The sequence below is a fragment of the Cydia pomonella genome, chromosome 4 (genome assembly GCF_033807575.1).
Source record: "Cydia pomonella isolate Wapato2018A chromosome 4, ilCydPomo1, whole genome shotgun sequence".
Classification (NCBI taxonomy): domain Eukaryota; kingdom Metazoa; phylum Arthropoda; class Insecta; order Lepidoptera; family Tortricidae; genus Cydia; species Cydia pomonella.
In genome coordinates, this window is record NC_084706.1 from 20,912,001 (window position 1) to 20,937,670 (window position 25,670).

Here is a 25,670-nt window from a genome sequence, read left to right on the forward strand (position 1 = left end):
CATACGGCGCAAGGCACTTGCACACGGCGCAAGGCACTTGCACACGGCGCAAAGCACTTGCACACGGCGCAAGGCACTTGCATACGGCGCAATCACTTGCACACGTCTCAAGTATCTTGCGCATGTTGAAGCAGTTATAGGTCTGCGTCGTGTAAACAACAACGACCAGGAGTTTACCATATTGGATGCGGATTTGCACGCGGTGTGCGAGCTGAACATCGCTAGAATCAGACCAAGGGAAGTAGGTCTGGCGATTTTGATAGCCTAGACGTTGCAAATGTTAAGTAAACGTCATAATATCATAGAAGTCTGACGTTTAAAATAACACTTGTACCGTCTGGGCTATCAAAATCGCTGCCAAATTAGCTTGGTCTGACTCTAAATACGTGCAATAACGCTGTCTCGCTCATACAGCGTGTTCATCCGCATCAGCGTAATAACCGCATAAACGCAGATCCGACTGAAATTAGGGGCATTGGCTAAGACAAGTTTCTCGCTATTTATTTATTGGGCAAACTAATTGGATATAATATCCAATGATAATATAATAATAATTATTATTAGTGACTATTTTACACTGACTGCACAAGCTTGACTATTTTATTTGGCAATGGTCCCTTAATAACTACATTATTACCTTCATGAATCTAGTATTAAGTATGGATTGGGCATGAGTGATGACGGAAACTGATAGAACGAGATAGTCTTATGTATCTTACAGTAGGAGTAACAAAGAAAGCGTTATTATTGTTTGTCCTTGTCACAGTCTCACTTTTTTTTTATTCGCCACCGTAATTTTAATATGGTTTATGGTGGATAACAAATAACTCGACCAAATTACGTAGGTTGTTTTTGGTATGTTGTCAAGAATGTTAAAAACTAAAAAGTGTTTTTAATTTTGTTGCATTACGTTTAGATGTCTAAAAACTTTATCTAATTTTTATTGCGCTATTTGACATTTATTACGTACAAAAAATAAACTATATTAGTTAGGTACACGATACAAACTAAATGTTTATTTATTATTTAAAAATAAACACAATATTTAACAAAACAAATTTAATTACTGAAAAAAAAATTAAAACGTTAAACCAGCACCCGCCATTTTCAGTCAAAATTTAACTGTATCAATATAATTCATCTTAATTTGCAACTGTGTAAGTGATTTTGCATAAAATTAGTTACCTATTGTGATTAATTATTGCAATGTAAGTATTTATCTATACTGTGCTGAATTGCCAATTATAAAGTCACGGGCAAATTCGAAACAGTAGGTGTTTTTGCATTACTTATGTAAGCGATATTTATATTCCGCAAATCTCTTAAATGACGTCACTTGACCCCGTATTTTACATCTCGAGACTCGTACATAAGGACATACTTTGCACACTTGCAATATAATTTGATTAAGAGGCTTGCGCGGAACTGAAACCAATCCGTAGAGACCGCAGTAACTTTAAACTTAACTTTAAATTTATTTATTTACTTAAGACTTATTTTTTTTACTCTATTTGAGTCTATTAGGGTACCTATTTAATTAAACTCCAGACGTTTGGCTAGTTATTCAATCGCAAAATTATTACATAATATTATTTAAGTTGTATTTTTTACTGATTTTGCTCAGTTAAATACTTTTTCAACGACTTTGGAAATGTTATGTTATGATTTTGATAATAATTATGTAGGTCTGTAAGTATTAATCTTGAAAAGAATGTATGAAAATATGTATTTGGGAGTATAATATGTAGGTATTAGCAGAGAATTTGAAATAGAGGTGGATTGTCAAAGAAAACTTTGTAGCCACAGTAAATTTACTGCCATCTTTCGACACATGCCACGCCATTTGACTTTGATCCTTATCTTTCACTGGTGTGTTCAATTTTTAAATATCAAAAAGTGGCGCCATCTAATAGATCAAAGGCCAAAGGTATCGTTCCGAGCGATGGCGCTACAACCTTTAGCCGCTGTCCGGTAAGATGGCGCCACTTTTTTGATATTTATCAAATTTAACACAAATTATAAGTGAAATAGTGAGGATCAAAGTCAAATGGCGTTCTAAAAGTTTTAATCATATGTCTAAAAATGGCAGTAAATTTACTGTGGCTACCAATTTTTTCTTTGACAATCCACCTCTATTTCAAATTCTCTTTGGTATTAGGTACGACTATTTGGCAATGTTATCTAGAACTTCAATCACATTGACTTGATTTTTTGGCCTGACAGTGTTATTTCAACCTATATCCGTACTCTCGAGGTCAATATAAGTAGTGAAACGGCGAAAAAATGGCAGTTTCATAATATAATCTGGCTTTAATGTTTTCTATTCTTAAGAGTTCAAAAAACATGTATGTAGCAAAACGGTATCCACCCATGGGTGATATCACAAAAAAAACTATGAAAACTTCCTCATGGCAACTTTTAAAGTCTAGGTTTTAACAAATATTATTAGACCTATTAAAGTTTGTGGTAAGCATTATCAAAGAGATTTTCAAATAGAGGTGTATTGGCAAAGAAAACTTTGTAGCGACATCAATTTACTGACATTTTTCGACACATAATTAAAACTTTTAAAAAGCCATTTGGCTTTGATCCTTATTTTTTCACTAATATGTGTTAAATATCAAAAAGTGGCGCCATCTAATAGATCAAAGCCCAAAGCTATAGCAGCATCGTTTCGAGCTATGGCGCCATAACCTTTAGGTAGTGCTCGGTAAGATCAGTATCAGTGAAAGAATAATGATCAAAGTCAAATGACGTTCTAAAAGTTTAATTATGTGCCGAAAGATGGCAGTAAATTTACGTCGCTACAAAGTTTTCTTTGACAATACACCTCTATTTCAAATTCTCTTAGGTATTATACAGAATGCCCCAATAATACGTTGACGGTTTTTCTGTGCACAATGTTTATTTCAGCCAAAGGAGACTATTTTGAAAGTAATATGTTGTGTTTAAACTTTTAATGGCATTATGTAAAAACTTAAGTAAGAAAATTCAACAAAAAAAAATAGGTATGGCAATGTATTTCTGGGCTATCTGTACTTAAATAGTAGCTTTTAGTATTTGGTATGTGTAGAAAATATAATATTTCAGTGAATAGCAAACACACTCTCATCATCAATCTTAATAAATGCTTTATAATTAAATGTCACTGATAATATTAAGAGACACATCAATGTTGGACCAATCCGCATGCCCAGTTAGTTTTTTTTTTATTAAGACTTTATTTCGGATAGCACAGATACATAATACATCTATCCTTTTTAGCACTCTTTCTATTGAGAGGCACAGACAAAAGTAACCTATCCTCCTTTCTTCTTCTTCTTTTTTCCTTGTCCTTCTTAGATTCAAAATACCAAAAAGTGTCCAGGGAAAAAAATATATGTCATATCAAGGGCTTATACACACTTAAAATTAATATAATATGAAAGATCAACTTCTGACTAGATTTGGTTGATATTTTTAACAACAATATACCTAAAATATTTTGATATTACGAAAATGATATCCGCCACTTACAGTACGCATATGCAAATTTCCTAAGATAACGCTTAATATAACAAGCATAGGTACTAATATTTTCATTGACATATATCTAAAGAAGAGTCTTTCGGGCACTAAGAATGATGCTAGTTCAGTGGTGTCACTCACGAATTCGTGATGCAAACTCATCAACCAATCGCGTTGTGGCGTTAGACTGCACGACTGTACTGGCCCCATTCTTATTGCCCGTAAGTCTTTAGATATATGTTAATGAATATTTTACATTAAAATGCAACCAAAACAACCTTGTTGTCGGGAATGTGTCAGACATCAGCCATTGTCTGTATGTGCACGAGCTCTAAAGAATCTCCGCCGTAGTAGCGTGTGTGACTTTCGAACCACGGCGGAACAGAACAAAGCACGTTTCCTCGACTGAAAAATCCTCAGAGCTCGGACGCGGACTGTGCTAGCATAACATGCTCAGTGCTGCCACCTAGATCAAATTAATACATCTCAAATGTGGCTTACTACAGAGTTTTTATTATAACAAGCCATATCTCCAGGATTTAAAGAGCTAACATGAGAGGAAATCGAAAACATAGTTTTAGTCTAAGCATTAAAATAAACCTAAGACTAGCATACATCAGACTTTACAATTTAAGTATTATAATTAGCTGCCGTATTATTGTTATTTTTTATAAAGGTAGGTAATATAAAAATGTTTCTCTTATTAAATGCTGAGTAATATAGTAATTTTATGCTTAAAGTTTATTACAGCTAAGCACTAGGTACAAACTAGTATAGACCGGCTGCTCTCAAGGCTTCCCAATTTGTAAAATATTCTTGATAAACTATTTATTACATTATTACCAAACAAAAAACCCAAATAGTCAATACTAAAAATGTTAATAAATTTGCTCCAATTCGTACCTTTTGACTGTGAGAAGAGCTTTAGATTTTTTACTCCATTATATATGTAATGGTACAAAACAAAAGGCCCACTTTGTTGGTTATGAATAGGGATCAAAACTTTGGTACCGATGACATCGCTTCTGTATTTTTTTCTATAACCCCTATCGATAGTCAGTAGCAATACAGACCTAGTTTAAAAAGAAAAAACATTAAACGTGGCAAACAATCGGCACTATCAGTCCTTTTATATTGCTTTTTTGATATTAAAATTAAAATTCGTTTATTTCGAGTAACATAATGACTCATACATATTAATTTGGAACACTAGACTTAAACACTATACTATAAACACACATCCATATACAGTGTAAACTGACATGATATATACAGTGTAAACTCCATATAACCAAAGAGAATTTGAATTAGAGGTGTATTGTCAAAGAAAACTTTGTAGCGACGTTAATTTACTGCCATCTTTCGACACATAATTAAAACTTTTATAATGCCATTTGGCTTTGATCCTTATTTTTTCACTGATATGTGTTGAATTTGTTAAATATCAAAAAGTGGCGCCATCTTACCAAGCACTATCTAAAGGTTATGGCGCCATCGTTCAAAACGATATATAAAACTATACCTTTGGACTTCTATTAGATGGCACCACGTTTTGATATTTAATAAATTTAACACATATCAGTGAAAGAATAAGGATCAAAGTCAAATGGTATTCTAAAAGTTTTAATTATGTGTCAAAAGATGGCAGTATATTAACGTCGCTACAAAGGTGGCTTTAACAACACACCTCTATTTCAAATCCTCTTTGATATAACGTCACTCGATAACGATTCTCTCCCTACAACGTCGACATTTGTTGGCTATAACTGCTTTACTTTATTATTAATTTCTAGCATTAAAAAACGTCCGCTCCCTTGAGTGTCGCTATATAGAGTTAACACTGTATATTACTTTAGACTAGACCGATTCGGATCGAATGAAATCAAGAAATAAAATCGGAACCTATCCTATTGGTGGATATTGAATTCCGTTTAAGTATTAGACGAATGTCATTGGTCCAAACTTTCTCCCTGTGGTCATCAATTTAGTTTAATAGCATCTTTATATGCATATGTAGTATTATTGTCAACCAACAAAGTAGACGATTTGATTTCGCGCCCTCAATTAAGAGTAGGGATGACAATTTTGCTTGTATATAGATGGTTGAAAGCTAAACCGTAAGTGGGATATTTTTGTACTACGTTCTTTTGTGCCACAGATCACTTCAACTACAAGACGGAGCATATAATAACCCACAATCACCACACATATATAGGCGCCTCCTTGATAAATTAGGATGGGAAATGTGAGCGCAACCGCTTATTTCAGTTGCGTCCACGTCACGTGTACTTACTCGTATTTAGTGATGTGCTGTCAGAAAGCTTCCAAAGGTGCGATATTCCCACATGGGATAATTTCGGGAACTACTCATAATATTATTTCTTTATTCCTTATGAAATATTCTTGCAGAGAAATTTCGAAATTTTTGATACCTTTCCGCAAGATACATACATCATGTAAAACATATCTACTAGAATTGCGCTGTAAGTAAATTGAAATGGTAACACAATAGTGTTAAGCATTTTAGATAACATGTTAGAAACAGACTACTCCGAACTGCATTAATGCAATTTGACTCGTTAAATGCTAAGATTGGAGTAGAACAACAGACTATTCTACATTATTTCGTCTAGAACAGTCCAGGTAGGGTAAAGCTTAGTTTATATTTTATAATGTACACAAATATTGGTCGTAATTGTGAGCGCAACTGAATTTGGTTTCACTGGTTTCACATAGCTGTATCAGAGTTTGGTTCATAAACATCACCGAGCAATATGAAGTAAGCCAAAGCCAAAACCCACTCAAGGCCATCATCCGATGCTCTGCAAGGAGTGCTTGTACTGCAGCAGCTTGTTCAGGTTGGCGAGCACCAGGTCCGGCGGCTCGGAGATGACGAAGTACACCAGGCCCAGGATGGACAGCACGGCGCGCCAGATCGAGAAGTGCGTCCACGTGTGGTAGAACGATGGGATGGTCGGCTAAGGAAATAATCGTATATCAGACAGGTACTTCAAATTAAAGATCGTCAATTACCAACATGTATGTTTTTTTGGAAGATATGAATCGATTATACTTCCTGTGAAATTCTAATGATTTAATTGCAATTGAAATCTTTATTGCCATATTGTCAGTAACAAGGATCTTAAAATTATGTCAGGCTAGAATCATCACAATCAACTGCGATGCGGCGTACAATGTTGCGTAAATACTTATACAAATATCATGCCATTACATGTGCATGATGCGAATAAAATTATTGGTACTATGTCAATAAGTAAATTAATAAATAATATGTCATACTAATTATTGCTCGACGGCATAAAGTGGTGGCCTAGCGGTAAGAGCGTGCGACTTGCAATCCGGAGGTCGCGGGTTCAAACCCCGGCTCGTACCAATGAGTTTTTTGGAACTTATGTACGAAATATCATTTGATATTTGCCAGTCGCTTTTCGGTGAAGGAAAACATCGTGAGGAAACCGAACTAATCCCAACAAGGCCTAGTTTATCCTCTGGGTTGGAAGGTCAGATGGCAGTCGCTTTCGTAAAAACTAGTGCCTACGCCACATCTTGGGATTAGTTGTCAAGCGGACCCCAGGCTCCCATGAGCCGTGGCAAAATGCCGGGACAACGCGAGGAACAAGAAGGCATAAAGTGGTCACTTATCTAGCTTTGTCTAAGCACCATTTATAAATTTACGTCCGATGTCAGGTTGTTCAAGTATTTTAATTTCATTAGGCAAGTGGTGCCCCGCCCCATTAAATGATGCCATAGTGGAGGACATCATATGCATGGCCCTGAAATGACGATAACGCTGCTACACCTGATAAACCTGCTACCTATTGTACCTACCCCAGAAACTTCCAAAACGCCATACATGCCCGCCGCCGTACACGCCATGTACAATATCATCAGCACGATGGGCTGGAAGAAGTAACTTACAGTGGTAACATTGGTATAGTTGGCGACCATCGGCGCGTACTGGTACACCATGAGGTCGTCATACATGCGCGCCGCCGTCCACACCAACAGACACGCCATGTACAGTCACGAGCTTTAATTTGGGACCCATTTCCATTAAATGTTGTTAGAATATCCATAATGCAATAAGGTCGAAACTTCAGTTCGATAGTGTTGAAATGTCAAGTTAAGACATTTAAATGTCTTATTGAATCGACCCTTGAAATGATAACCTCTTTGTAAAAAGCTATCACTACGGTTTTCTAATTACGAACATGTGTCAGTGTCAGTCAAGAAAATTATTTTAATGTTTAAAGTGACATTTTCACTAAATATAATTTTGCAAATAATAAGCATGCTCGCGGCTAATCGTGATCAAGTAAGACTTCAAATTATTGATTTGCACGAACAAGGAGTAGGCATTCACGAGATATCACGACAAACAAATGTGACTAGAAACACAGTTCGCCGTTGGGTTCGACGTCACGGGAACGAGGGAAATCTTATTGACTTACGGCGAAACAACCATCGCCCGCACGTTATAACGCAAGAGCAGAGCCGCCTGATGCAAAGGCAATACATGATGAACGCCTTTACACCGACGAGCCATTTTGCGGAAACGTTTGAAGTCCACCCTTCAACAGTTAGAAGGCATTTACACGCTATGGGACTGCATCATAGACGGCCTGCAAAAAAAATTGCCTTGACGGATAACCATAAAGCTGCTCGACTTATTTTCGCACGTCAATATCTAAATTTTGATTGGACGACTACGGCTTTCATCGATGAAAAGACTTTTCTATCTTCCCAAACGGGCAGACTACATTTGTGGCGGACTGACAAGACGCGATACATGGAAGACCACGTAATAGCTAACAACGCGTCTGGTCGCATTACAGCGAACATGTGTGGCTGGATTAGTTCAGGAGGCATTGGAGAACTTGTAAATTTACCACCCAGAGCCACTGCTCAGGATTATGTTGATTTATTGGACGAGAGTGTGCTTCCGACATTGCGATTATATTATCCACAAGAAGAAGTCGCTAGAATAAATTTTGTTCAAGATAACGCAACCATTCATACTGCAAGAATCGTTGGAAATTGGTTCAACAATAACAGAGCGAATTTAAATGTTATTCCGTGGCCTGCAAAGTGTGCCGATTTAAACCCAATCGAAAATTTATGGGGCTTAATGGTCCAAAAATGGTCAAATCGAAACGAAAGAGCTAGAGAAGCACTTATAGATCACTGCCACACAGTCTGGGAAAGTTTTAGGGGCACTGACATATGTCACAAATTGATTGGATCCATGCGTGACCGGCTCCAGGCCGTTATTGACAACCAAGGTGGATATACGCGGTTTTGAATATTTAGCGTAAAAATTTGAGAGGAGTAGTTAGGTGTAATTTATTTTCGTTTTGGCCTTCGGCGATAGTGTTTTCAGTGGGCCTACCGCGAAAACCGAAATTCGCAAATTGCGGGGATATTTCTCTTTTATTCTCACTAAGAAGTAATTATAGTGACAGAGAAAAATGCCCGCAATTGACGAACTTCGATTTTCGCGGTTATAGCCCTGCACCGCTAATAATGCTGTCTATATATATAGTTGTGATAAGATTGAGTTTTGTGTCATGATAAAAATTAATAATAAAAAAGTTTAATATGTTATAATAAAGGTAATAATTTTTACTGTTATTTTTTTTCGTATCACGAACAATAAAATAAATACTGCCGGATAGAAGACAAGGCCAAAAACCCCATTGCCTAAGTGACAATTACTCGGAAAAAATCGGAAATGATCGTTTGCGCTCGTTCCGTCCGGTTGACGTAATTGAGCGGTTGCCCCTAGAAACGTAAACTTAAGTTGTCCAACTTGTCGATGGTAAACATTATATCTATGACACTGCGTTAAAATATTAGCTCTAAATAGCGTCAGTTTGCTACACGATATTCAACTTTAGGTGGGTCCTAAATTAAAGCTCGCGACTGTACAGTATCACCAACACGATGAGCTGGAAGAAGTAACTTACAGTGGTAACATTGGTATAGTTGGCGACCATCGGCGCGTACTGGTACACCATGAGGTCGTCATACATGCGCGCCGCCGTGCACACCAACAGACACGCCATGTACAGTATCACCAACACGATGGGCTGAAAGTAGGGCTGCAGCCCCCGGCTCAGGTCCAAACTTGTAACGTCTAGCCTGAAACAGGTGATTTCGACTTTTATGGTCCGATAAACGAAAAATGAAAAATAAAAATTTTTGGTACTGAAATAAAACGCGTACCAGTAGGTACTGTGCGACTAGCATAAAAGGCGATACGTCTGACAGATTAAATTACTTACTTTTAAATCTTTAACGGGCATAGGTGTCAGAAATTACGCAAAATTTAATTCAGTACTTTTAGATGAAGTTCAAAAGCATTGTGTTCTAAAGTTAAATCATATAGGTACAGTGAAAAAATAAATTTGTGACTCATTTCGTACCATGTCACTGTGACAATAGTATAAGTTTAGTAGTACTAGTAGTAGAAGTGGCAATAGGTCTCTAGCGACTGTAATGTTGTTTGTCACTGTGATAATAGTATAAGTAGTACTAGTAGTAGTAGTGGTAATAGGTCTCTAGCGACTGTAATGTTGTTTGTCACTGTGATAATAGTATAAGTAGTACTAGTAGTAGTAGTGGTAATAGGTTTCTAACGACTGTAATATGTTGTTTGTCACTGTGATAAGGTAAGACATGAGTCACAAATCAAATCTTTTGGCTCTACCTATTCAAAAGAAATCGTCTGGATGAAGTTTATATGAATGACCAATAGGACATAGTCGGAAGAGTCAAAGTAGTCAAACAGCCCCCTCTGATTCTTCAATAATTTTAAGTGTAAAATAAATTAAGGTTCTATACCAGTTATTCCATAAAAATCTTTATCCTTCAAAAACTGGTCAATAATAATCGGATTTTGCAAAGAAAGTTAACTGAAAAGTTGGGCGTCAAACTGTATATACTTACGTAACGTATGTATATACTTAAATTACGGAAAGAATTAAACATATTATTGTATGCCTTTAACGTACACAACGGGCATAAACTTAAATAAAGTTCAAATTGTGGGAAATATATTCTGCCTTAACTTATTCGTAGCGTGATCCGATGCAATCAACAATGGACGCTCCCTATGCAGCGGCCTTGAACTTCGAGTGCATTTGCACAAGTTTCGACTCTAATCGCTAAGAAATAGAGGTTAAGTTTGAAGGCTTTCATAATTCAGACTTGAGATGGGATAATTCTCTGCGATGAGGTAGTTTTTTTTCCAGACAGCACTTGTTTTTTTTTGTATTTAAATAGTTTAGGTCATCAACTATCCTGACGACCTCCTGGCCTAGTGGGTTCACTACCCCTGCCTATGAAGCTGATGGTCCTGGGTTCAAATCCTGCCAAGGGCATTTATTTGTATGATGAGCATGGATATTTGTTCCTGAGTCTTGAGTATTTTCTATGTATTTAATTATTTATATATTACATATATCGTTGCCTGAGTACCCACCCCACAACACAAGCCTTCTTGAGCTTACTGTGGGGCTTAGTCAATTTGTGTTATAATTTCCTATAATATTTATTTATTTAACTATATAATTTAATATTTACGGGGTGTGAAAGAAATTCCTAAAGGAATCACTTTACCCTTGGATTAGCATTATGGTTTAACATTATAATTCAGACGGTAACAGTTCAATGTTATGCAGAAACAAGATAAAATGTAGCTTGAGGGGATGCCGGAGTAATATAATTAGATATAGCAAAAAAACTCACCTATCCAACACTGACAGCATACATAACACACAAAGAAAGTAGTATGTAGCGACGTATGGCATAGTGACGACCGCGTGAAAAGACAGATGCCCGGCATCCAAACTGTCGGAATAGCTGATCAGCAGCAGGTGCATGAGCGACACGCCGCCGAGCACGCCGTGGCAGGCGTACGCGCAGCTGCGCCAGGCCTTCTGCGCCGTCAGCGCCACGTCCAGTGGCGTCAGATCGCCCAGTCTGAAAATATGTACGTCTTTTAAGCATTCCTAGGAGTGGTGCACTGCAGTGCAAAGGGTTTTTATTATATTTATGCATGCTGGTAGAATAAGCAGAAGCATTTATTTGACGACCGGTCTGGCCTAGTGGGTAGTGACCCTGCCTACGAAGCCGATGGTCCCGGGTTCAAATCCTGGTAAGGGCATTTATTCGTGTGATGAGCATGGATATTTGTTCCTGAGTCATGGGTGTTTTCTATGTATTTAAGTATTTATAAATATTTATATATTATATATATCGTTGTCTAAGTACCCTCAACACAAGCCTTATTGAGCTTACTGTGGGACTTAGTCAATTTGTGTAATAATGTCCTATAATATTTATTTATTTATTTGTATAGCAAAAATACAATTCAATTCTCAATTGCTCAAAGGTTGACTGGAAGAGATCCCTTATATTATAGGGCTAAGTTCGCCTTTGTACATTGCCAACATTTTTTTATTGTATCTTACCTGTCCCATATGTACAATAAAGTGTTTACATACATACTTACATACATACAATCATTCATGAAATATTGCTGATCGTCCATTGCTGGATCCTATGATTTTGCTTAGGGTGATAAAGTCCACTGAGTTCAGTTGTTTGTTAGTGGGCATTTGCGGATAATATAGTCCATGTACAGTCAGCTTCCATAGATAGTGACGGCCAAAATGAACAAATATCGGTGGACCTATGCCTTTTGTAATAAGGTCCAACAATGGACAGTTAACAGTGTGGGCGATGGTACATATGGTGCTACTTTCACGCACCCGTGCGGGAATGAGCACTTTCCGTGCCATATGTACTGTAAAACGTTGTACGATACACGTGCGAATAGGTAATTTCCTACTTTGTGCACTTGGATCGTAAATAACTATTATAACAAAGGTGTGATACAATATATTTGGTCAATTTGATGGTCACTATTTGCTGCCGATTGTGGGGTACCTATGAAAAAGCATACCTACAAGAACTGAAGCATTTCTGTACGACATTTAGAACAAGTAAAAAGTTAATTAATTCAATTAATCGTTTTTCTTCTTATTTACATACCTCAAATATTTATCTTCATTTCTAGACTGCTGTGATTCCAAGATTCTATCCCTGGACACAGCTCTGAACGTCCCTCCACCCTGCATGTAGATCTTCTCCGACCTCCGTGAACCAAAGGGATTGAGCCTCTCATCATTGGGTGATGTGAGAGGTGACGGTGAGGAGAAGGGGTTGTCTATGTACTGGTCATGGTATGGCATACTAGATTCAAGCGATTCCAACATTGTTGATAAGTCTGTTGGGCGAACTGGAACAAGCATTGTGAAAGTTAGTACAGATTGGCTGCTAAATCTTATACAAATAGTGGTATTGAAATTTGCTATGATAGAGTTTCTCTCACCAAGATTTTTTTAAAGCATGAATTGTAATCGAAACTTTTATATTTGGCAACTTTTTGCATTCAATTTAAGATATTAGCAGTTTTATTATTATATCAATTTGCAGAGCAGTATTAACAAACATGGTTTTTTTTAAGCGATGTGCAAATATATTATTATGAACAATGACCAGAGTTGCTACTTTTTTAGGGTTCCGTACCCAAAGGGTAAAACGAGACCTTATTACTAAGACTCCGCTGTTCGTCCCTCCGTCTTTCGTCTGTCGTCAGGCTGTATCTCATGAGCCAATGATGATGATGAGAATGTATTTCTGATGCCGCTATAACAACAAATACTAAAAAACAGAATAAAATAAATACTTCAGAGGGCTCCCATACAACAGACATGACTTATTGCCGTTTTTATAATGGTACAGAACCCAATCGTGCGCGAATCCGACTCTCACTTGGCCAGTTTTTTTTTCATTGATTCACTTAAATATTTCCAATAAAGATTGCTTTATAAAACTAAGTATTTAATCACTCAAGTGTTCTTAAAGTTTTTTGTAGTGTGACTTTTATTTCAAATTGTCATCAGAATCTAGAGTCGGTGAAGTAAGCCCCGTCACAACACAGTTTGAAAACTGAATACCCGCTGCCTTATGGCATTAATTTATTTATTTAAAATATGAACAATAGATTTTAATGGATCCTATGGATCCTAGTTATCTGAATAAAGAAAATTTATTTATTTATTAAGTTTCCCTGTTGTACAACTTTTACTGGGCAGACAGAATAATGTCAGAGACAAAAACCACATTACAGGCTAGCATACACTGGGCCCAAGATAGAGTGGCTTGCAGAGCACTGGTGAAGAATATCCACAGTTGTCACGTCCCTCAGCCATGAGGATACAACAAGGAAGACAATACAACATAAATAATAAATAAATAAATGCTTGAGTTTGTATGATCTTTACCTGGTTTGCCTCCGCCTTTACTTTTACTGCCAGCTTTAAACACCTTAGGGCTGACATCACTTCCATTGGCATTGGTGTCTTGTCTCTCATCCCTCACTTTCCGCCGAGTCTTCCTAGGTTTGTGCTCCTTTGAAGACCCATTATTGTTTTCTACGTCATTTGCTTCTATTTCTAGTTCACCACTTAGAGTTACCACCTCATCCTTGTTGTATTCCTTAAGATAGTCATCAACCTATAAAAAAGATATTATATTACCGTAATAGTAACCAACAGATAAAGTGTCACAGGGTTTATAGGTTTGCTGACTTAGACATTAGTAACATTAATTTTTCAGTCAGGAGATTAATCTGTAATCAGAATAAATTAAACTAAAAAAAACATTCAATTAAATCCATTCATTTATTTCATTGGCTATACAACATGGAGGATAGCTTTATTGTTTGTGTGCAATGACGACACCTGTTGCTGTTTATGGTTGTACCCTCCTGACATGAAGCCTTTGCAGATATGAATTTGTTATTATTTTATTAATGCTTGATTTGATTAAAATAAGAATGTAAATTATGTGTCGAAAGATGGGTGTAAATTTATGTTGCTACATTAAATCCAGAAAATAACTAACTTCCACTTTTATTTTTAACCTTATTGATGCCAATGACGGATATATCCGCACCATAGGTCCAACCCCGAAGACGGATTAATTCGTCATAGACCACAGAAGAACATAAACCTATGTGCATATGCATGAAGTTCTATTACAGTTATGACACAACATTCGGTGACATGGCGTTCAAGTGAGAGCTTTTATGTTTAACATGTCATCAAAAAGGTTAATCATAAAAAATTAAACAGAAGAAGGAAATTTGAGTTTATCTCGTTTAAAACAGTAACTAATTTGACTATTTCATCCAATCCATATTCACTAAGGTAAATAACAATCTGAGCTACCTTTTCCAGTGCACTAAGACTAGATCCAGGTATTTCAAAATCCTGCAAATCTCTATCTCTATGCTTTGATGAATGCCTCTTCTTCTTTCTATATGACGGGCTCCTCTTTTCTTTATGACCACTTGATGGCCGGGATAAATTCTTCATGAACTTCTCATCCAAGCCAGTAGGATCATGAGAATAAAACACGAACGAGGGATTCTTATCAGACTTCTTAATTTCCTTTTCAACAAATCCTAGGATGCCTTGCTTGATTTGATCATGAATAGGCAGCTCTATATCTAAAGATTCTTGCTCAGACTTGATCCAGCTGTCACGCTTAGACTTGTCTGTAGTCTGTTCATCGGCAGCAGGAGTTTCGATCACTTCTGGGGTCTCTGAGTGCCCGTTTGACAATTTTCGCGATCCGGACCGACTTCTCGATCGTGACTTAGTTTTGTGTTTCGGAGAAGGAGACCGAGCCACGGAATGAACTTCCACTATCTCCTCCCGCACGTCCACACTTTTACCAGGCTTCATTTGCACGAATTGAATATAAAACCTACGCAAAAGTGAAGCACCAGAAGAAGCTATATATGTATAGAGTCCACACAACTTAAAACTAACACTTCCACTGCTCCTTAGTTACATCTTGCGTTCTACGAATTAAATTTAAAATATTATCAACTCTTTATTTATAATTCAATAAGATTATCACTAAAAGAAAACAAAAAGGAAACAAAGCGAATCTAGATTCTAAATGTCAAATGCCAATCTTTGGTGACGTCATTGTGACGTCATACTCATTCATAGCTAGCACGCTAGCACGTTCCGTCGGACGCAACTTACTGCTAAGGGATTTATAAGCGTAGCGTTTTTCAATACACCCGCGAAATCAATAAATGGCTCCACAGACCTTTACGATTTATCCAGGTAACATATCGCAACCAATTTATCGAAAGCGAATTACTGACGTGAGCAAAGAATATAATACTCACTAGGGACCTGTCCAGACGGCCAAAAAATCCCCCAAACGCGAATACTAGCGTCACAAATTGGTATTCTTGCTTAGGTAATTCCGCACTTCCATTTTATCGGTAATATCGGTCATAATAGGCGGTCGAAATCGGCGAGCCAAATTTGCGTTTGCCCGCACCATCTGATTTGATCTGACAATTTAATGAGATACAAATTAAGTAGTAAAATATGGTTCCCATCTAGACTGGCCTTAAGACCACTGCTCAATGTATAGAGCATAGAGCCCATAGAGCCCCTAAAGATCTACCTCGCCTAGAACTGTGACCTCGCGATTTGCAAATATTTAAACGACTATAGTAAAATTTAGCTTGTTCCTAGTCCATCATGATATTCAGTGATCATGATAAAAAGCCACCTAGCCTGAGAGACAAGTGAGACAGAGGGTACTGGCCTCTCTCTTGCTTGGTGTAATAAGGCCTTAATTATATCAGTCAATTTTCCCTGAACAAAACAAATAAATAATAGTACTATTTCGTAGAGAAGGTTCACTGTATAACAAAACCCCTGTTTAGGCATTATGTGTTTAGGTATTATACCGAACGAGCCTAAACGTTGCCGAGTGAACTGGGCGGCTACCGGGAAAATCGAAATTCGTCAATTGCGGGCATTTTTCTCTGTCACTCTAATTACGTCTTAGTGAGAGTAAAAGAGAAAGATCCCCGCAATAGGGTTGTTTCCATTACCAATCTTAGGGCAGAATTGTATCCTAATAAATTCTTTTGGATTATAAGAACATGTTAAACTACTTTTAGGGGGCCTGTAATGACCATATTTTTGTAAATATTGAATTTAAAATATCTTTTGGCACACGTCACGTGACCAAACTCGAAACGTTATTGAAGATTCTGATGACGTCACAACTCTCGGATTGACACAGTTGACAGTTAGGCGATAAACAACAAATGACAAATGTCAGTTGACAGTTCGTATCTTCTACGTGTGTATGTAGTTATGTGTCAAACCGTAAACTGTGACGTCACACAATTTTCAAAGAGCGTTTTGGGCGCGAAAGCATCTGTCAAAATATATTTTGTTAATTTAACATATTTAAAGCCGTTTTTAGTATAAAAGTTGAATTTTAGAGCAACTTTTAGGTAATATAGAACGTAATACAAGCGTTTCAAAAAATTGGAAACAACCCTATTTGCGAATTTCGGTTTTCGCGGTAGGCCCCCTGAGCTCTTTTGAAACGCGTAGCCACCAGGCTACCGCTAGGGTTGGCATGGCATCGTCCGAATCGAGTCGTATCGATTTAAAATACTCCCTTCGGTCGTGTTTTAATTTATCGCCACTCGTTGCGAATTTCCTATTTTTCGCGCTTGTATCTGAAATCTCATATTTCTCAATTGTTTTCATTTACTAAAATTTAGGACACTCAAGGATACTCTACTAATTCGATATACCTAAACTTTGAGGTTTGCACGATATGGCTGATTCGTCACGAGTCGCAAGTCACATTATGAGATGCTGGCGTTTCATGATCTGCGTAGGAATATCATACCTTGAAGTTAGCACGTTATGGCTAGTGATCTCTAAGCAGATGATGAAATGGCGGCGTTTCATTATCTGTCTAGGAATATCACACCTTGAGGTTTGCACGATATGGGAGGTAGTCGCTACGTCGCTAGTCAGATCATGAAATGGCGGCGTTTCATAATATGCCTAGAAATATCCCGAGCTGCCCGATTTTACGATCTGCCGCCGACATATATAAAAATGTATCAAAAATTATCCGTTCCGTAGCGGTGCGCGACAACCACTGCTAGACATCGTGGGGCGCATGTACTTGTAGCGGCGCGACTAAATCGCGGAGTAAACCACGCCTGACATACACGGATAGAATAAGTACCTTAAACTTTTTGTATAGGTAATAGGTAATCAGGAGAGACGTACTAAAGATACGTGACGTGAACTAATTGCTGTGTGTATGGCCCTAAAAGCAGAATATCCCATGGCCATGGGTCATTAACCGCCAGTTATAAGCATTTTCTTTACTTAATTAAGCGTTAGTTCGTTTTATAGCTGAATGAGACGGATGCACACCCGGATATGGATACGGATACATTCTGATTTCGGCAGTGTTGCTTATGTTGCGTTACTGCAGCAACAGAAAACGAGCGATGTCATTGTCAATCTCATAGAAGAAATTGATGAAATGAGTGACGGATTAACCGTTCTAATCGCGACAGCAATGCGACGCAATAGGGAGTATTACAGGAGGCCTACCGCGAAAATCGAAGTTCGTCAATTGCGGGCATTTTTCTCTGTCACGCTAATTACGTCTTAGTAAGAGTAAAAGAGAACGATCCCCGCAATTTGCGAATTTCGATTTTCCCGGTAGGCCCCCTGCACTAGCACATATTGTAAACCATAGAGTAACTTTAATTATACATTGGTCGTAACTCGTAGCCATCGGCGCCATCGTCTCCTAGCGAATGGAACCTTTCATACGTTAGCACACTAGTATTCTCTAATCCTCCGCTTCACGCGGTTTTTCGTAAACGACGAATATTGTTAACGATGTGCTGATTTAGTGAAACGGAAAAATACTCTTGCCTGGGCCCGATTTCGGACCTGATAAAGTGTGGATGTATGTAATTAGCAGTTTAAATAAGATTTTAAGCTTAAGAACTTCGGAATTATGTATATATTTTCTATAGAGCCAATTTCATCAGCAAATGACTTGATGAGATGAAAATATAATACCTTATTCAGTAATTCTTACATAGTGCCGAGAGATGAGAAAAAGGCAATATATAGGTACCTAGTTAGTAACAGAACGCGCGGATTTTATGTGTTAGACCAAAGAGTAAAGTAGGTATATTCTTACTTACCCCCTTATTCATAAAACTTTATTACGCGTCTAATTTAGTTAAATGATGTTTTATCCCTTTCTTACAAATACATACGTAAAAATGACAGATAAAGACAAACGATTCATAGCTAATTAAGGCCAGTAACGCGTTTATGAATAACGCCATTAGACTGTAGAGTCAAAGGCAAAAAATCCGACTTAGAAAATCCCCGTTTCCACTGAAGTATACATTAGTTATGTTCTCAAACCATATTATGTGCGGAAATATAATAAAAATATAATTGCAATAAATTTTTAGTGATAACCTGAAACCGCTGCAGTAATATAGTTGCTTAGGATCTACCTAAATAAAAAGCATACCTAAGGCATGCTTTTATTTAGCGAAATAGAGCTGAAAATAATAATATGTAAAATTACAGAAAAAAAACAAAAGCTCAAATTGCCACAATTTTATAACTTTTAACATTTTCTTCTATAAAACAATAAACAATTTAAAAATTGTCCGGAATGGATAGGTACGTTTGAGTGCGCAGGAGATTCCTCGCAGATTATTTGTATTTTTACTTGCTGCATCCAGACGGGATAATCAAATTGATCAGAAATTAAATTCGCATCAATCTCATCAATTAAACCGTCCACAGATACAAAAATTTATTCGATTTATGTTGACAAACAGTCGAGCGTTTCCCTCTTGTTTGATTTACAACCGAAATATGGGCATTTCCGAGCATGTTTACTCTAATTCCTAGTTGCGTAATCTGGGTTGTGAAATATAATTATTACAGGTGGCGATATTCATTGTTTATTGTTTTAATAGCTTTTTTTTTTGGTATCAGTGTTGGCCGAAACGTTAATGCAATTAACTATTACAGGCCACTAGCCATTATAAATTGAACCATCCGTTACGGTTTACGGTTGAATTTATAATGGTTATGGTTAATTGCAATTAACGTTCGGTCAAAACTGTTTAGTGTTACTTTTTAATTCTATTTTTAAAACTATATACTTTATGCTATTTATATTCAATACCGGGATCCCGGTATTGATGAAGACAGTTTCAATATTGATACCGGTATTGTGAGAAGTCTGGTATTTGGAAGCCCTAAACGCGATGCACTGCGTGAATGCCTATCCAGTTTTTATAAAACATCGCTTTCACGGCTTTGCATCGCTTGGGAAGTTATCAATCACACAGATACGTTTTCCATTTCTGGCGCTAGTTCGATAACCGCCTGTTATTCATGACGTACTTCATATTAGTGACGTCACCAACGTGGACGCATGTCGCAGGTTGTGACGTCACATGACTGACATCTTGCAGGATACAAGATATTATAAAGTTTGTTGAAAGGCTTGTTCAAACATGTTACACGTAAGAACACATGTTAACATTTGTTAACTGTATATATTATTATATTTTTAGTTAGGTACACTTTCGGTCAAATAATATGTATTGCTTGCATGAAACTAACTCTATGTTAAAGAGAATTTAATATCGTATGAAACTTTCAATGTTTCACATGGTAACTGGAAAACTTTACAATAAAAAAAAACCAGATTGGTACTAAATTTAAATCGCGCTTGTTTTATTTTTGCTTGTTTGCTCACTTTTGTTTTCAATCTATCAAAGCATAATGATAAAGTCAGGCCAAGCAACACCTTGTTGGAGCCATAACACAAAAAAATTGATTAAGTTGGCAGCGATTCTGATAGCCCAGTCTGTGCAAGTGTTAAGTTAACGCAATAACACGAGCACTGGCTGGGCTATCAAAATCCCTTACTTATCATAGTTCGACTGTAAAAGGCAGGCATTATTCTCTTTCATGGTCATTGAATTACTATCATATGGCTAACACGAGATGAATGTACACATATCGTCAGATCGTCACTATGTTAGAAGAAGGCAAGTCACAGTAGTATAGCGAGAATAACAGGCGAGTCACTTTCTACGGTGCAGAGTCGTCCAACGTTTCCGAGAAACTAGGCGGAACTTAGAAGACCAGGAACTCTCGCCATTTATTATTTTGAAGTTAATACATGGGTCAAAATTATTTTGTCTTATTTTGGACCTCTGTATTTTCTCAAATAAATAAAAAAGACGAGTACCATTACATGTCTTTTTAGATGTGGATTACATTTACGATGAGAAAAATTAAAAACTAAATCATCTCAATTATACAAAAAGCTCCACTCGGTCACATTCTTGGGGTACAAAAAATCAGACAACGAAATAGTTATTTACGATACTAGTGCGAAAAATAGGAAATTACCTATTCGCACATGTATCGTACAACATTTCACAGTCCATATGACCGTTTAAATTTTCGACATAGTTACATAATGTGCCAATTTACGCACTAGTGCGACAAAGTTAGTGGGTCATATACGTGAGAGTCAGAATGGCGGGTGTACCTAAATAAAATCAAATGAAAAGCATATTGAAATATTATGTTAATGTGATATTTGTAGAATCTGGTTACGCCTATTTTAAGGGACCACAGTACTGGCAGTAGACGGAACCCTGTCAAATTTGTATTTGTGTAGCAACGGTTCTATGAATTGTTTGTTTACTTTTATGTATGTCAGTCGGTCAATAACAGTTCTCATGTAAACACTGAATAAATTTCTAGTATACACTTTCTTGGTTTAACTGTGCTATAGATCTCTGCTAAATAATGATAGGTTTATCCCCACAGTGGTTATGTAGCCTACGCACGATTCAAGAATAGTGTTAACGGTAAAAGAAAGAAATTTTCAGCGGAAATGAGTAGTACTGTAAAAATTGATCAACTCAACGAGAGTAATTATGAAACATGGAAGATCCAAGTTGAAGCAGTGTTAATAAAAAACGACGCCTGGGGATACGTTAATGGGAGTATCAAGAAACCAGCTGAGGTAGCCGAAGCAGCAAAATGGGAAATTGGCGATTCTAAAGCTAAGTCTGACCTAATTTTATCCATAACCCCGAGCGAATTACGACATTTGAGAGGTTGTAAGACATCGTGTAACGTATGGTTAAAGTTACAGAACATTCATGCTTCCAAGGGACCTGCGAAAAAGGCTACGCTATTAAAAGAGTTGTTACTGCGTAAATTGGATGAAGGTGGTGACTTAAGAGAACATGTCATGCGATTTTTCGATGTAGTAAGCCAATTAGCGGACATGGATATTGAAATGCATGATGATTTGATGTCTATAATGCTTCTGTATAGTTTGCCGTCCAGTTTTGACAATTTTAGATGTGCCATAGAATCTCGAGATGCATTGCCAAAACCAGACGCATTGAAAATTAAGATATTAGAAGAGGAACATTCCATAAATGTTAAAGAAAGTGTAGATAAGGCACTTCTTGTAAAAGGAAAGAGATCTTCTAAGCCTAAGAAACAAATAGAGCATCGTCAACACGCGTATGATGCCCCTGAGCAGGCTAATTCGAAATTTAAGTATAAATGTTTCAAATGTCACCAGCATGGACATAAAGCCTCTGAGTGTACACAGAAGATGAAAGTACAACGTAATGATAGTGCAAAGTATGTGTCGAACTTTGAATTACCAGATGTTGATTCCAATTTTGTAACATTCAATTGTGTTTCAGATGTTAATGCTGTTTGCAACGAGAATGGAAATTGGATCGTCGACAGTGGGTGTACGTCACATTTGTGCAACGATACAGATAAATTTGGTACTACATTACTACCGTTGCCCGGTAAGCTAAATTTAGCGACAAATTCGAGCACAAACGTACAAGGTAAGGGGACAGTAAGATTTTCTTCATGTAATAATGGTTCTAAAACTGAAGTGCAACTGCCAAATACTCTATTTGTTCCTGATTTGCGATGTAACCTAATTTCAGTAGCTAAAATTACTGATCAAGGGTATAGTGTTACGTTCAAGAAAAACATAGCTAGTGTTCAAGATAGCTATGGTAACACTAAACTTGTCGCGAATCGTAAAGGTAATCTATATTACGTCGAGGAACATTGTGATGGAGTGTCAGCGATTTCTGAGCGAAAGGTTGACGTATGGTCGTGGCATGAGTATTTAGGTCACTTAAATGCGAAAGATCTTGTCCGAGTCTTAAACAAATCTGGCATGAACTTAAAGATGACAGATGTAGCCGAGTTGTACGATTGTGATATTTGTGCGAAAGGAAAAATGAGTAGGTTACCTTTTTCTAGATCGAGTGGGCCATGCGATGAAAAGTTGAGAATTATACATTCTGACCTCGTAGGACCCATGCGGCATACGTCAATAAATGGAGCGAAATATTTCGTAACCTTTATCGACGATCATACGAGATGGTGTGAAGTATATTTTCTTAGTAAGAAAAGTGAAGTCTTCACTACATTCAAGGTAGGGTGAAGGCACCAATCATGGACATGTTAAGCGCACTAAATTAGAATTTCGTTTAAAAATGGGATGTTTTTTGACGATACAAAAATGGTGATTTTTTTTTCGGCACTCAAATACATGAGGAATATTGAAACAAAACCGAAAATCCTGTATGTTTAATATATAATTAATAAAAAATATATAAATTGAAATTTACGAAATCACCATTGATGGACATCAAAAATTCAGTAATGGACACCCAGTCATGGACATGGACCCAATTATGAACATCCATTATTGGACACTTTTGTATTGAACACATAAATGAAACAAATGATGTCACAAATCAACTTTTATTATTAGGTAACGCTATTTGAACTTTCAACATGATCAGTCTTAGATTTCCAAGTTATACTATCAGACTTTCAATCAACCATCTGGTTTTCAGTAATTTTTAAACATTTATTGAGGCTTTGCCTCTTTGCCAGCAGCTGCAGCTTAGAATTGGTAACACACTAATCAATTCTGATAGATGTAATGTTAAATGTGATCTGTGGCCATCTAAAAAAACAGGATCGGTTTTGGTATCTTTTGCTCTTCTAGCCATGGATTGAAAATATTTGTGACATACTCGTAGAATGTGCTCCCACACATCCACCCTGATTCAGATTTTCCTATACCCCAATGTTCAGGAACAGTGGCTGTTACGTGCGCTGGCAGTCTTTCATACTTGAAGACTATCATTGGTGGTGCTAGTTGACCGGTGGCACTGGCAGTGAGTAAAACAGTTAGGTTGTCTTTTTCATCGCCGCAGAATTGGTACAGATGTTTTTCTGCTTGTTTACAAAGAACTCGGCCTGCTTTTGGTGACAAAAAAAATGCGCTTTCGTCGGTATTAAATATCCGGCTAGGGTCATCTAAAACATCTTTTAAACCTACACCTTCTATGTATGTCGTTATTTCATTAAACCATTTGCGTATGCCTTCTTCGGTAACGTCATCCCTCGACTTCGAAAGATTTTGTGCTGTTTTTTCTGTTATATCTGGATGACGTTTTAAAAATGAGGAAAACCACTTTTTTCCAGGTTTGTTATTTGTAAAAGGATTGGCCTTCCCTTGATCTAATATAATTTTTTGTACGCTCTCTGTTAATAATTGTCTATTTATGGGAAAGTGCTTTTCACTCATTGCGACCAACCATTTTACCAGAATGTCCTCTTCTTCTGCCGTAAGGATAGTTTGAGGCCCCATAGCACAAACTGCAGGACTTTTGCCTGTCACCTTGTTGTGCAAGGTTATTCGAGGAACCCCAAACCGGAGGGCAGCTGTGCTTATAGTTTCTCCCATCCTTACAGCATCCAATGCTCTCCCCATTTGTTCGGGGGTATAATTTTTCTTCGGTGCCATCTAAGAAGAAACAAAGAACCCAATTATGAACAACTAAAAATACCCAGTTATGGACATCGTCCATTATTGGAAAATAAAGAGCAGTCACAAAATCAACTCAACCCAAATGTTTAGTGCAACGAATTAAATAATTTAATACAATAAACTAAAAAAGTAAAAAAAAACTTAAGCATGGACACTTGTCCATTACTGAATTTCCTAAAATATCGAATCCAGTAATGAACAAACCCCACAAAAAAGTTATTGCTGTGATTGGACATATTCAATTTAGCTCAAATTACTTTCTATATAGTATTATTCAGTAAAAATAACATCAAATCTCATTACAACACAACACAAGATAACACCATGCAAAAATATGTACTCACCTCCTTAACGATTTCAATAATAAAAACGGATTTTTATTACCACCGCGCGTAACGAATTTTGACTTCGCAGCCATCTAAGAACAAAATGGCCGATTTTGGTGACGTGTGTCAAAATGACAGCTCAAACGTCTATTGGTTATGCTTTAGTGTTGCCAGTTGAAAAATGTCGGGACAGTTGCTTAATAAATTCGATCAACGAAAAAAATGTCCATAATTGGTGCCGTGTCCATTACTGGTGCCGTCACTCTATATAAAAATCACGTAGAGAATCTATTCAGACGTAAAATAACTTATCTTCATACAGATAACGGAGGCGAATACTGTAATCGGGATTTCGACGAGTTCCTGAAGAAAGAAGGAATAACAAGAAGATTGACAATTCCTGGAGTACCCCAGCAGAACTCGGTCGCGGAAAGAAAAAACAGGACCTTGTTAGAAATGGCGAGATGTATGCTGATTTCGTCAGGACTTTCTCCGGGTTTCTGGGCAGATGCTGTAGCAACAGCTTGCCACGTAAGAAATCGTTGTCCGACCAGAAGTCTTGAAGGTGAGATACCTTTTGAGAAATGGTTTGAACGACCTGTCAAGTTAGACTACTTACACAAGTTTGGATCTAAGGTACACGTCTTGGACAAGTCAACCGGGAAAGATAAGTTCGCACCAAGAAGCCTGGAAGGAATCTTTGTAGGCTATCTTAGAGATCGCAAGGGTTACAGAGTATGGATGCCAAAACAACGACAAGTTATCATGTCAAGAGATGTGAAATTTCACGAAACAAAAAGTGAAGGTAAAGAAAACGTGAACCTGAAGATTGACCCCTTTGAAATCGACTTGGGAGAATCGATAAATGTTCAAAATCAACCTGTATCGGTAGATGTAGAGTTCCATCCGACTCAAACTAGT

The 25,670-nt window shown here is 37.2% G+C and overlaps 1 protein-coding gene and 1 long non-coding RNA gene across 2 annotated transcripts; both read right to left on the bottom strand.

Annotated features, from left to right (window-relative positions):
- Positions 1 to 1,510: 1,510 nt before the first annotated feature.
- LOC133517245 (uncharacterized) lies at positions 1,511 to 16,216 on the bottom strand. Its single transcript, XM_061850464.1, has 6 exons — positions 14,829 to 16,216; positions 13,881 to 14,112; positions 12,586 to 12,832; positions 11,278 to 11,511; positions 9,495 to 9,669; positions 1,511 to 6,485 (listed from the first exon to the last, which is right to left on the bottom strand). The coding sequence occupies exons 1-6, from the start codon at positions 15,345 to 15,347 to the stop codon at positions 6,318 to 6,320; spliced, it is 1,575 nt and encodes a 524-aa protein (XP_061706448.1). The 5' UTR covers positions 15,348 to 16,216; the 3' UTR covers positions 1,511 to 6,317.
- Positions 16,217 to 23,331: 7,115 nt separating this feature from the next.
- LOC133517246 (uncharacterized) lies at positions 23,332 to 25,020 on the bottom strand. The gene is made up of 2 exons (XR_009799345.1): positions 24,768 to 25,020; positions 23,332 to 24,399 (listed from the first exon to the last, which is right to left on the bottom strand). It is a non-coding gene; the product is annotated as an uncharacterized LOC133517246 (long non-coding RNA).
- Between the last annotated feature and the right edge of the window lie 650 nt (positions 25,021 to 25,670).